The 14,562-nt window shown below is 35.3% G+C and overlaps 1 protein-coding gene across 1 annotated transcript in view; it reads left to right on the forward strand.

The window, feature by feature from the left end:
• Nucleotides 1-14,562, forward strand: part of LOC145248359 (guanine nucleotide-binding protein-like 1) — a 342,841-nt gene that overhangs the window by 90,019 nt on the left and 238,260 nt on the right. The window contains exons 3-4 of the mRNA XM_080110280.1: nucleotides 6,764-6,851; nucleotides 10,159-10,287. Coding sequence (XP_079966406.1) covers nucleotides 6,764-6,851; nucleotides 10,159-10,287 — 217 coding nt within the window. The remainder of the gene's footprint in view (nucleotides 1-6,763; nucleotides 6,852-10,158; nucleotides 10,288-14,562) is intronic.

Below are 14,562 nucleotides of genomic sequence, written 5' to 3' on the forward strand. Positions count from 1 at the left end.
AATAAATAAAGAAAAATGTAAATAAATAAAGAAAAATATAAATAAATAAAGAAAAATGTAAATAATTATAGAAAAATGTAAATAAATAAAGAAAAATGTAAATAAATATAGAAAAATGTAAATAAATATAGAAAAATGTAAATAAATAAAGAAAAATTTAAAAAAATATAGAAAAATGTAAATAAATATAGAAAAATGTAAATAAATAAAGAAAAAATTTAAATAAATATAGAAAAATGTAAAAAAATATAGAAAAATTTTAATAAATATAGAAAAATGTAAATAAATATAGAAAAATGTAAATAAATATAGAAAAATGTAAATAAATATAGAAAAATGTAAATAAATATAGAAAAAGTTAAAAAAATATAGAAAAATTTAAAAAAAACTAGAAAAATGTTAATAAATATAAAAAAATGTAAATAAATATAGAAAAATGTAAATAAATATAGAAAAATTTAAAAAAATATAGAAAAATGTAAAAAAATATAGAAAAATGTAAATAATATAGAAAAATGTAAATAATATAGAAAAATGTAAATAAACATAGAAAAATGTAAATAAATATAGAAAAAATTAAATAAATATAGAAAAATTAAAAAAATAAAGAAAAATGTAAATAAATATAGAAAAATGTAAATAAATACAGAAAAAATTAAATAAATATAGAAAAATGTAAATAAATATAGAAAAATTTAAAAAAATAAAGAAAAATGTAAAAAATATAGAAAAAATGTAAATAAATATAGAAAAATGCAAATAAATATAGAAAAATGTAAATAAATATAGAAAAATGTAAATAAATATAAAAAAATGTAAATAAATATAGAAAAATGCAAATAAATATAGAAAAATGTAAATAAATATAGAAAAATGTAAATAAATATAGAAAAATTTAAAAAAATAAAGAAAAATGTAAGTAAATATAGAAAAATGTAAATAAATATAGAAAAATGTAAATAAATAAAGAAAAATTTAAATAAATATAGAAAAATGTAAATAAATATAGAAAAATTTAAATAAATATAGAAAAATGTAAATAAATATAGAAAAATTTAAATAAATATAGAAAAATTTAAATAAATATAAAAAAATGTAAATAAATATAGAAAAATGTAAATAAATATAGAAAAATGTAAATAAATATAGATATTTGAATCAAATAATACGTATTCAACGTGTACCGTTCTTGAATCGGATCTAGTAGCATAATCATCAGAATATGAGATGATATTATTATTTCTACAGTCGAACAGCATCGCAGCTCACACAAACCATGAAAGCCAACAAACCACAAGTTCAAACTAATTTCACCTTCATTTGAGCTCATCAGTTGAACACATGTGAACTGTGGATTTTAAACCCGAATATCTTACGTGCAATACGAGTAACCTCCCACCTGAGTAACTTCGCTACACACAAGAAAGTCTACTAGCTAACACGGATCAAGCAAACCAAAATCTGACTGTAGAATCTCAAAAAGGGGTGTAATTATCCAACCACCGAGAATCGAAGCCGATGTCTCACAAGTAGGATATATATATATATATATATATATATATATATATATATATATATATATATTAAATTTATTTATACAAACATTGATGGCTACATATGTGCATACATGTTTCTGTAATCACCCGCGTTGGGGGATTACGTCTTCAGGCCAAGAATTACCCTTGAAAACTTGAGTTTAATATACCTGCTCAGTTTACTCATTGAGCACTTTTTGGTAGACACATGTTTCATTGGATGTACTTCTAGGAAACTAAACTCTACTGCCATAATTATATATATATATATATATATATATATATATATATATTTAGTAGAAATGGTAATTGATAAAAACTGAAGAAAGTGCTCAATACTGTTGTAGAGCAAATATGCGTTTTATTTTTTATTACCGTATCTTTCTGTTAAGTTACAGCTGAAACAATAATGTAACTTAACAGAAAGATACGGTAATAAAAAATAAAACGTATATATATATATATATATATATATATATATATATGTTATTTATTTTATGATCTCCTTGTTAGTAATTCAATCTACCATATCTAAACGATTGATATTGTCAAAATGACTTATCTGATTCAAAATGACACAAAAGAAATCAAATGGATCCGAATGATGTTTCGGTTTTTGTTCCCATAAAAACCAGTTTAACCAACGTTAAGAAAAGTAAAGCAGTTTTCAAAACAAGCAAGAATTGATATTCTTAAGAATGGGTGCATTCGATTGTTCGCAATGAAACTGCCATTTCAAACGTGAGCAGCAAAAGTAATGATTGAACTGAACATTTGATCGAAATGATAGAAATGTGTAAACACTTTAAAAAACAAAATTTATTTTTAAAAGTTTGAAGCTCATTCCAATCCAAACAATTGAAAGAATGTGCTAAAACTTGATTAGTTTTATTCGTCTTCCTCTGAACAAATCTTAGTTTTATTTACATCATCTATATATTTATAAAAGTGAAATTCTCTCTGTGTGTACATTTCCCTACTAAATAACTCTGTCAATCTTTGGTCTACAGACTCGAGATTTGACATAAGGAGTATTGAGATTTGGGAAAATCTTTTTAATGAGTTTTCAGCCAGAAATTTGGCTGTCAAGAGGTCAAAGTTCAACGATTTTGACCTTTGAGAACTCTACCAAACTCCTCTGCTAATTTTGGGTTTAAACGCTTGAAATTTAAGATGTAGGTTACTTGGACATGGATCAAACTTTTTAATTTGATTTGAGCCCAAAACAATAAATGTTAAGGGGTGAAAATTGGGATTAAAGTAAAAAAAAAAAATTGATCTCTGCGGTCCCTACCAAATTACTCATCAATTTTTGGTCTAAACATTTGAAATTTTACATAAAGTGTATTCAGACATAGGACAAGAATTTAAATTGGGTTTTGGCCGAAAATTTGGCTGCCAAAGGGTAGTTCAAAAGATTTGACCTTTGCGGTCTCTACAAAACTATTCAGCAAATTTTGGGTCTAAACATTTGAAGGGTATTCAGACATGCAGCAAGCTTTTTAATCAGTTTTTGGACGAAAATTTTGCTGTCAAGAGATCAAAGTTGAAAGAGTTGAAGTTTGCAGACTCTACCAAACTCCTCCACCAATTTTGGGTCTAAACACTTGAAATTTTAGATGTCGCATCGTTGCAGTATTGCATCTCTGCCCTGTTTTACAAATACTTTAATGAAATGCACTCTGATGAACTCCTAGTATTTGTGCCCCTCTTGATGTACTTAATCCCGACTTAGATAAGTCGGGATTATGTACATTGAAGCGGGGAGCACAAATACAAGCAGCAAAATCACACCCCTTCACTATTGAAGATGCTGGAAAGCCTTCTACTTTGATAGTTTCTTCCCTCGGACTAGTGGACTTTACAATTCTCTTCCGTCCCCCTTTTCTCCCTTCAGTTCCGCCCTTTCTCCCTTCGGTCCTCCCCTATCTCTTTTCGGTCTTCCCCTTTCTCCCTTCGGTTCCACCCTTTCTCCCTTCGGTCCTCCCCTATCTCCTTTCGGTCTTCCCCTTTCTCCCTTCCGTCCCCCCTTTCTTCCTTCGGTTCCGCCCTATCTCCCTTCGGTCCTCCCTTTTCTCCCTTCGGTTCCGCATTTTCTCCCTTCGGTCCTCCCCTTTCTCCCTTCGGTCCTCCCCTTTCTCCCTTCGGTTCCCCCCTTTCTCTCTTCGGTCCTCCCCTTTCTCTCTTTGGTTCCCCCCTTTCTCTCTTTGGTCCTCCCTTTTCTCCCTTCGGTCCTCCCTTTTCTCCCTTCGGTTCCGCCCTTTTCCCTTCGGTCCTCCCCTTCTCTCTTCCATCTGCCTTTCTCTTTGCTTCCCTTACTTTATTAACCTGCAGAAGCTTAAATGTAATGTAAACAGATCTCGCTGTTCAACTCCCCACAGTCTTCTGTTAAACACGATTCCAAATAATATCCCCTTACGTTCCAAGTGGCAATTTGCCTTGTTTGGGGCGAAAATGAAAAAAAAAAAAATGTATTTGTTATTTGGACATATGCATATGATTTGCTGCATCTTTGTTGTCATTCCATCCTCGTCCCGGATTTTGTATTCTTTTTTTTTATGCCAGCTGCAGATCTGTGATGATATGCACGGAATTTTGAATGTTTGCTTCCAACAAGTTTTATCTGCACACGTTGTCACTTTTCCATCGCCATAAAACGTTTACTACATTTGGGTGACAAATGAGATCCTAAACATCTGTTTCGGGTCAAGATCAAAGTGTAGTATCTGTTTTTCAGATGCTGCACTTCAATTCCTGTCAGTGGAGGAGAAATCCTTCACGACTGAGACAATTTTTATTTTTGTACCTTTTCTCCACATTAAAAAACGACCCTGGTGTCTAACTCTGTCCCGTGGGGAGGCATTGTGAATAGGAACATCTGTTTATCATAGATTATAACGCAAACGTTTGGATAACACAAGACCATTCTTTTTATTTGGATTATTCCGATTACTGTCCTCATCTTCTTTTTTAACAACGTTTCGACTGATGTAACCTTCCACCTCTTCTTCAGGTGTATCAAGATTGCATAGAGTGGCAATAGAATCATTAACAGATGCTGACTGACGGTTTCTTGCTCTTGTTTTCATCAGACCAAACACACATCTATATTTGGATGTATGGCGCTTCAATTTAGGATAAAATTTTAATGCTATTCTCCCCCCCCCCCCCGCTTTTCTGTGCAGGTGATGTGAGGAGGAGTCATTAATTAATGGGCACAGAGTCATTGTTGTTGTTTTGGCCCGTCTGACATTCCAGTGGTCAAATAATTATTTGGTGCCCTTCAACTGACTGTTTTGGCCAAATCAAAGACTGCCAATTATAATACAATAACGCATTCCTGGCAGACTCTTCTTTTTTCTCTCTTTCTCTCTGCATTGGTCAGTTAGGCCAGAAAAGAAAAAAGGTGGAATTAAGCTGAAATCATTGTTAGCAGAACAGATTAACGTGGGTGGTATGCTTTCAAAATGCTCTACCTGTCTCGTCTATTTGCGATCTCTCTCTCCTTTTCTTCTCTTTCGTATTTTGTTTCAATCACTCTTCTATTCTCCCCTCTCTCTCTCTTCTGTTCTCCTCTCTCTCTCTCTCTCTTATGCTCTTCTCTCTCTCACTCTTTTGTTCCCCCCTCTCTCTCTCTCTCCTGTTCCCATCTCTCTCTCTTCTGTTCCCCCTCTCTCTCTTTCTCTTTTCTGTTCCCCTCTCTCTCTTCTGTTTCCCCCCTCTCTCTCTTCTGTTTCCCCCTCTCTCTCTTCTGTTCCCCTCTCTCTCTTCTGTTCCCTTCTCTCTCTTCTGTTCCCCTTTCTCTCTTCTGTTCCCCTCTCCCTCTCTCTCTTCTGTTCTCCATCTCTCTCTCTCCTGTTCCCCATCTCTCTCTCTCTTCTGTTTCCCCTCTCTCTCTTTCTCTCTTCTGTTCCCCCTCTCTCTCTTCTGTTCCCCCTCTCTCTCTTCTGTTCCCCCTCTCTCTCTTCTGTTCCCCCTCTCTCTCTTCTGTTCCCCTCTCTCTCTTCTGTTTCCCCCCTCTCTCTCTTCTGTTCCCTTCTCTCTCTTCTGTTCCCCTTTCTCTCTTCTGTTCCCCTCTCTCTCTTCTGTTCTCCATCTCTCTCTCTCTCCTGTTCCCCATCTCTCTCTCTCTTCTGTTCCCCCTCTCTCTCTCTCTCTTCTGTTCCCCCTCTCTCTCTCTCTCTCTCTCTTCTGTTCCCCCTCTCTCTCTCTCTCTCTCTCTTCTGTTCCCCCTCTCTCTCTCTCTCTTCTGTTCCCCCCTTCTCTCTCTCTCTCTCTCTCTCTCTCTCTCTCTCTCTCTCTCTCTCTTCTGTCCCCCCTCTCTCTCTTCTGTTCCCCCCTCTCTCTCTTCTGTTCCCCCCTCTCTCTCTTCTGGTTCACGAATGCGCACGTGGGAATTGTCCACATGACACATTCCTTATGTTAAGAATAAGTAGATTTTAAAACACTTTTTAAAGATCATGTTAAGCTGGCCTAATGGTTATTGTACTTGACTCACTGTCTTTAGGTTTTGGTTTCGATCTCAGCTCAAGTATTTTTTTACTAACAAAAAGTGAACTGTTTATAAAACATAACACTTGCATGCACGCATGTCTCAGTCTCAGTTTCTTTCCATTTTTACTTCATTTTTTTTAAAGAAATTTACTGTTACGTTTAATACCTACGGTATTTCTGTTTATATAAATAATTTTGCATTAATTAAAATATAGTAGAACCCTGGGATACGGCATTAAAAATTAGTAACAAAATACAGTACAGTATATAATACACATGTATATAATCAAATAACATTATAAATAACACCGTGAGGCGGGGAAAATACCGTAACCAGGGGCCGGAAAAACATTGTATTCTACATCGTAACCTGAAAAAAACGTATCTTAGGGCCACCATATCCTGGGGTTCTACTGTATATAATTTATGTGTATTTTATGACCAGGCAATGCTAGGTGACATGCTATTATAGAGGTAAAATGATAAAAATCTGACATGATTTAAAAAATGCAGGTGAAAGACCTAAACGTTTGACATTTCAAATGAAGACAATTATAAGTGAACCACTTTTAATTGTTTTCACTCTTGAAAAGTTTGCAAAATGCTGAGCATTTAAGTCTTCTGCCTCCATTTTTTGAATCCTAAACATTTGTAATTCCATTTTAGTATAATTTTTTGTTAAGTAAAATTTCTTTAATAGTTTTTGAAGTTATGCATAATCTTTTTATTTTCAGATATCGGTTGCAGTTTTTCCAAGAATCTCGTGAAGAAATACACGAAAATAAGAAGCGAGCTCAGTTGCCATTTCAAATGATTAGTGAGGTACGTGAATCATTTCGGTATTTTTTCTTTTCTACAAAAAATCAGTTGCCATTTCAAATGATTAGCGAGGTACGTGAATCATTTCGGTATTTTTTCTTTTCTACAAAAAATCAGTTGCCATTTCAAATGATTAGCGAGGTACGTGAATCATTTCAGTATTTTTTCTTTTCTACAAAAACAGGATTCATAGCATGTACACCTACTACTGCTACTGCAGCTGACTGGCTGTTACGAGTGCATCACAGGATTGCCATCCTTAGATCAGATTGAGCCAGGAATAAGCAGCTGCAGGTGCCAACCTGGGTAGCAGATGAGGCTGATTTGGCCGACAAGTCAAAGAAGAGATGGTCTGCTCATCAGTTGCACGACATTCAGAACAACAGCCGACTATCATGCACTCTACGCAAAGTTACATGTATTATGAAGATCTTTGCCTGAAACTGAGATGCTATTTCCAATGATGGCCGCATCATGCGACCCTGATTTTTGCAAAGGGACTCTGACTCAATTTGGTTGGTAATATTGAGTTACTGTCAACTGTTGTCAAGTGCTGAGTGGAGAAGGTGACTGTGAGAAGGCCATACATGTGGCATCAGGACTCAGCTTCATATCACACCTCCAGAAAACCACAGAAATGGCTGTTCAAGAACTTCCATGAGCACCAGTCTTAATATCTGCCCCCCCCCCCCCTCCACTGCGATTGTAAACCCATGTGTAGAGCACAGTTGAAAGACGCTAATCACACTGCATGCAACACGATCATGGAAATACTTTCATTTTGGGATGTTGATAATCTTTATGTGATCCTTTCTATAAGTACTTGATGTGTTTCTAGCAAGAATTCTAAATAGAAAGATACTAAGGAAATGAATACCAACAATAATCATTTGAGTCGTTCAAAATGAATGATACTCAAAAAAAAAGCAATCAACACAAAGACAAGATCAAATTGATGTTCAGGAATTTCTTGAACGACAACGTGAAAGGCACACACTTCAGGTTCAAGTCCCATCTGGAGACCACGGGGAAGGCTCAGTACAGCTTCTTTGAGTGAGCTGTATTTGGCAAAGCAACCTGTAAAAGATGGACTTTCAATTTTGAGAATACATTGCAAAATATGTTCAATTTATTCCGAACATTCTGTATATAAAATGGTAAAATAATTTTAGATTTTGTTTTAGGTATCTTTTAGCTTAAGAAGAAAGATCTTGCAGAATTTTTAATTTTGATTTCAAATGATGTATTTTCAAACAAGTTTTTGTTATAATACCTTTACATTGTATATCATTTTAATGAGAGTTTTCCGCTCTATCTAATCGTTTAATTACAATCATTTTAAAACAATTACGTCTTCTTTTCAGAACGTTGAATACAAGATGAAAAAAAGCAAATTCATACAATTTTCTTATTTTAATTCAAGCTAGGCTGAAAAGCTGCTGAAACAGCTTGCGATATCAATAAAGTGTTTGGTCCAGGAACCACTACTGAATGCACAGTACAATAGTGGTTTAAGAAATTCCGTGGCAGCGATGACACTCTTAAAGATGAGTGTAATGGTTGGTCATCGGATGTTGACAACGATCAATTAAGTACCTTAGTCAAAACCAATCCACGCACAACTGTTTGAGAACTTGCTTCTGAATTAGACGTAATGTATAAAATGATTTCTAACCACTTATATACACCTGAAGAAGGTTGGAGGTTACATTGGCTGAAATGTGTGAATAACACTCAAGATAAGAATTGTAGTTTGAATATCAATCTTCATGTCAAAAATTCAGAAACATATCATCATTAATTATTTGCAAGATCTTATAAGAAACTGAAAAATTCTTTGTAACAAAATAAAGTGTCAATGACCCTTTGAAATTTGGGAGGAACTTGTTTTCAGCAAAATGAGGTGTCAAGGACGCTTTGAAATTTCCTCCCAAATTTCAAAGCGTCATTGACACCTCATTTTGCTATAAAGAATTTTTCAATTTCTGGGACCACACTTCCAAAGTCATGAATCTCTTTCACCTCTGCTCACATCCACAATATTTTTTTCTGTCTTTTCTGCTCTTATCATTTATATAAAGTTGATTTTTTTTTGCTCTGACATTGATATTAAAAGCCTACTTTTTCTATCTAAAAATTATTAAAATAAACTTCTTAATATACTCAGTCATAGATATGCGAACGACTACAGGAAGATTAACCAATTTACGTATTCCTTTGAAAAATGAACAGTTATTAATTAATTATTCATTTTTATGTTTTCTTATTAGATAATTTATTTCATTTCACTATTATGCTGAATTTTCTTTATGCATAGTTTCTACATTCTGCATAATTGCATAGAATTTACGATAAAAACGTCCTTGCATATGGAAATGTTTATATATCACTATGTATATATAAAAGTGACATTGTCAGTGTGTGTGTGTGAAAAGTCTCTACCAAACTCCTCTCTGAATATTTTGTCTACAGACTTGAAATTTAATATATAGGGTATTTGGACCTACAGCATACTTTCGATTTGGTTTTTAGCCATAAAAACTTGCTTTTAAAAAGTCAAAATTGCAAACATAACAGTTGACCTTGACAGAAGTAGTCGACTGAACCTGTTTGTATACACAAATCTACAATCATGAACTAAACAATGTTATTTTTTAAAACTATTTTTATTTGTATGGACAAATCTCTTAGCCTCTGAGTTATCTCAGAGGCTGGAGAGTTATATGTTCTGGTTTTAATTCTTGCTGATGGTACCCAAGTCATTCTTTTCTTTTCAAAATCACTAATATATATTGGTAACAATTGTTGTGGTGCTAGTATTTGAATAATTGACAAGGAACAACACAGTAACAGTTAAATATGTATTAACGAAAATACATAAAAAAGGTAAATTGAGGCAATATTTTTGCTCAACTGCTGGTATTTGCCCGCCTGCTAGTATCTCATATTTTCAAACAGGTCGGTATCCACATATGCAAATTACTAAGATGACTATAAAACCCCACCACTCTAAACACAACCCTTTACCTTCTTGCAAAAGGCCGCTTGACAAGCAGCCTGTTTCTTTTCTTCTAGAAAAAAAAACATTGCTAATCATTTTTTACTCTATCACTAATTTTCTGAATCTTGTTTGTTAAAATTTTGTTTGTTAAAATCTTGTTTGTTAAAATCTTGTTTGTTAAAATTTTGTTTGTTAAAATCTTGTTTGTTAAAATCTTGTTTGTTAAAATTTTGTTTGTTAAAATCTTGTTTGTTAAAATCTTGTTTGTTAAAATCTTGTTTGTTAAAATCTTATCGTTCAATATTTCAGGAAGAATATGAAGTTGACCTCAACGATATATATCAACCTGGATCTGTGTTGGACATTCCTAAAAGACCAGCATGGGATTATAGACTTAGCAAGGAACAATTGGAACAACGAGAAGAAGAATATTACAAAGTAAGCGCTTCATTTTTTTTTTTTTCCTTTTTTATGAAAATGTTCTTATATCTACATTCAGAGTAATCTCTCTTTGTGATAAATGAATTTCAGGTCGGAGTTATGCTCCTCAGTAAAAGGGGTTTAGGCCCCTCCCTTTTTTCTTTATAAGTGACTAACCACTTATTAAGGCCCAAGGGTCACTCAAGAATAAAGGTTAATAAGTGTATGGTGGTCACTGGAACAACAGCATAGTAATTGTTAGCGATGGAAGTTTGGTATAGTTTGATTATATAAGGAGCCGAATCAACAAGAACTTGTTTACATTAGGCTTGAATATAACCATATTGTAGTCAGCTGGAAAGCAGGCCAGCGGAATGGACTTCCACAGGCAAGCAGTTATAGGAAAGAGGCATAGTTCATGGTATTTATGTTTAGATTTAGGTACAGCTAGAGAGGGGGGGGGAAATTGTTGATAGTGATTGTAACTAGTCGAGTGTTTTTTATAAAAACTTGGCAAAGGGGAAGCATAGATTGGAACTCAGACAAGCATGACAATAGAGACGGACTTGCAATGTTTCTTTTGTAGGTAAGAAGTTGTAGGGAAGAGAAAAGGTATTTCACCTATTAGGTTTCAAAGCTGGTTTGGAATTTGGACAAGGCAGGATAAGGTGCCCTGAGCAGCTCCTGTCCAGATCTAGCAATATTACTCCATTCTAGGATGTACTTGGCTCTTATACAGGTAGAGGATTGCATCAGCAGTAAGATATCTACTGGAGCGGTAGAACGATCCAACTATTTTTCTAGTAATTTTGGCAATTTCAGATCAGGATTGAGGGTCAGTCCAGAAGTTTGTCAAAACATGGAGATTTCCCAAGATGAGAGTCATTCATTTCAATTTGGGCCAGATGAGGGTGGGAGCATTGATGATGGAAAGAGAAGTTTGGTTTTAGATACATTAAAATAAACCAGCCGCCTTTTTTCCCCATTGCACCACATAATCAAGGTCAGAAGAGAGAAGCAAGAAAGATTATTGTGGCCTTTGAAGGGTTGCCATGAATGGTAGTGCCATCAGCATAAATGTCTACGAATGATGTACGGATTTTTTTTTTTTTTTTTTTTTTACACGGTGGTCACCACTTATCAAGGCCCGGAAGCCACTCAAGGATAAGGGTTATTGCAAGTACAGTACGTTAGTGTGGAGATTTAATGAAGTGTTTACTTACGAGGGCAGTTCATTAGGAATTTGTTAATGTTGGACTTGAAGACATCCAAGTTGTAGTCAGGTGGGAAGCAGGCAGATGGAACAGAGTTCCACAGGCGTGCAGTTCTAAGAAAGGAGCTTTGTTCATGGAATCCATGTTTTGATTTAGGCACAGATAAAGAGTGGGGGAAATTTTTCACAGTGGATTCAGCTAGACGGGTGTTTTTCATGAAAGATTGGCGAGGGGGGGACCAGAGATTGGAGTTCAGACGAGCACCTGCCATGGAAATAACGATGTGATTTGGAAGATCATTGATGAAGATCAAGAAGAGAGTTTGGCCCAAGATGGAACCCTGACGAATGCCAGCATTGATACTATGAGCTTCTGACTTCCGTCCATTAACGACTACTCTTATAAACCTATAAGAGAGAAAGAATTTGATAATTGAGAGGTCATTTTCTTTTTATGGAATAGCTGGAAATCTTATGAAGTAGACCTTTGTGTGTTTAATATGTCAAGAGCAATTGCCCTAGAAGCAAAACCCCCATCAAAAGATTCATTAATTATGTTTCTTTTTATTATATTTTCACCCCAAACAAGGCAAAGTGCCATTTCAATGTAGGGGTTACTATTAGGGACATAAGTTGCAGGGATACTATGTAGGGAGTTGAGCAGCAAGATGTCTGTTCACATGGCAGTACAGTTGGGGAAGCAGGAGCCCAGAAGGTAATTTCAAAGTCTAGCAGTCCTAGTGAAGAAACTATTGGAGTAGAAGGCTTTCTTACAGCTAAGGATCTTTACTGTGTAGGGGTGGGATTTTGTTGCTTGTTGGGTTTGTCGGGTGTATTTACATCAAGAGCACACAAGGGCTTATAGTTTGTCGAAGCATCCACTATTAAAATACTTGTAATTCAGGCTGAGAGATGTAACATTTCTCTCTTTTGAACCCTGTCCAGGAATGAGAGACCAGCACAGATGCACCAGCCCAAATGTGACAACAATGCTCCATACATGGGCGAATGGTGGTCTTGTAGAGGTACAGGATACTTTCAGGCATAAGTAACTTTCTAGCACGGTAGAGAGAGCCCACCTTCCTCACAGCAGCCGCAGCAATGCCCTTGATGTATCGGTTCCAACTCATATTCTCTATGAACATTAAGCTCAGGAGTTTGAATGAAGTACTTTCAGGTAATGTATCTTTAGCCATGGCTATTATTGGTTGATGAGAAGGTTTCTTGTAATTATTAAAAGAAAAAAGCTTAATCTTGGCAGCATTGAACGTTACCATCCATTTTTGTCCCCATTCAACTACAGATTGGAGATCTTCCTCTAGGGTTTCTGCCATTGCCTTGGGAATGTGTTCATTCGTTTCCCCTTGTGCCTTTTATAGAGTGTGGTGTTATTAGCAAATATATCCATCTCATAGACTATTTTATCAGGGAGATCATTTATGAATATCAGGAATAATAAAGGTCCGAGGATCGACCCCTGAGGTACACCCGCTTTTATATCATATTGTTTTCACATATGTCCATCGAGGACAATCTGCATTCTTCTCTTATTTAAGAAGGATTTAATTATGTTAAGTATTCGTCCAGTAATACCATAGGATCTGATTTTCATAGGAAGGTCATTGTGCCATACAGTGTCAAAAGTCTTAGATATATCTAAGACTACTACCCTCTCCTCCCCTGTCTTATCCAGTGCATGGTATATACGTTCAGAGATTACAGTAAGGATATCTGCAGTAGAATGGACTTGCCTAAATCCATATTGATGGTCAGACAGAAGTTTAGAAACTGTAAGGTAGTGGACTATAGCTTGATTGATTATGGACTCAAATATTTTGTCGAAAAGTTGGAGGAGGCTTATGGGGCGATAATTTCACCAGAACTTGTAAACTGGTACCATAGAAGCAGATTTCCAACAGCCAGGGAAGCAAGATTCGTTAAGGCATTTGTTGAAAAGTTTGGAAAGCACTGGAGCAACCTCAGCAGAGCATTTTTTTAATAGTACAGCAAGGATGAGATCAGGTCCACATGCTTTTGAAGTGTCCAGATTTTTTTTATGATATCATGTACCTGAGAAGGGGTGATTTTCAGATCATCTAGTGTGGTTTCTGTCCGCAAAGGAAAATCAGTGAGTGAGTGGTTTGCTGGGTCCAAAGTAGAGCTTGAGACAAACTTTTATGCTGATGGCACTACCATCTATGGCAAGACTTCAAAGACCGTAAATGAATTAGTTCTCTCTGATTCTCTCTCCTCTGATCTTTAACATATGGTACAATGAGGAAAGAGGTGGCTAGTTACTTTTAATGCATCTAAAACCAAGCTTCTATCTTTACATCATCAATGCTCTGACCCCCACCTGGCATCAACAAGGAATACTATGTTTGAAGGAAGTTCAGGAAGAGATTCTGTCAGAAAAGGCCAGCAACCTTCAAATCGGGTCAGTGGCATTTCCACTAAGACAATGGACCAGTCCACAACTCCATTCTTGTCACAGACAATTTGACCAAGATGGGTATTAAGGCAGTTTCTCACCTTCCCCATAGTCCAAACCTTGGTCTCTGTGACTTTTGATTATTCACTAAGCTCAAGGAAAAACCTATGAGACAATTGAAATGAAAGAAGCTATGATGAGGGTCATTGATACGGTTACACAAGAGGACTTCCATGGGACCTTCCAGAAGTCGTAGGACTGGTACAATAAATGCATTGCAGCCGGAGGAGATTACTTCGAAGGTGACTAGAGTTTCATGAGTGTACTAACAATAAAAATGCCCTTATGAAAAAGTCTGGAAACTTATTGAAGGCACCTCGTATATGTGTATGGGCATGGCTCAGAGGTTAAGAAATGAGGGTGGAGAGTTGTATGTTTTAGTTTTGATTCTAGCTGATGGCACCCAAGTCATATATATATATATAGTTTTGATTTCCCTACTATATCTTAGGTTTAATATAATAATTGATAGAGAATTGTTCCTATAATAATAAATACATAATTTGCATGAATTAAATTATCATATTTAAGCGTATCTTATGATCAGGCGACGCCGTGCAGCCTACTACAATGTAATAAACCTTCAAAA

This window comes from Euprymna scolopes, chromosome 26 (genome assembly GCF_053919585.1).
Source record: "Euprymna scolopes isolate OS-2025 chromosome 26, ASM5391958v1, whole genome shotgun sequence".
Taxonomy (NCBI): Eukaryota; Metazoa; Mollusca; class Cephalopoda; order Sepiida; family Sepiolidae; genus Euprymna; species Euprymna scolopes.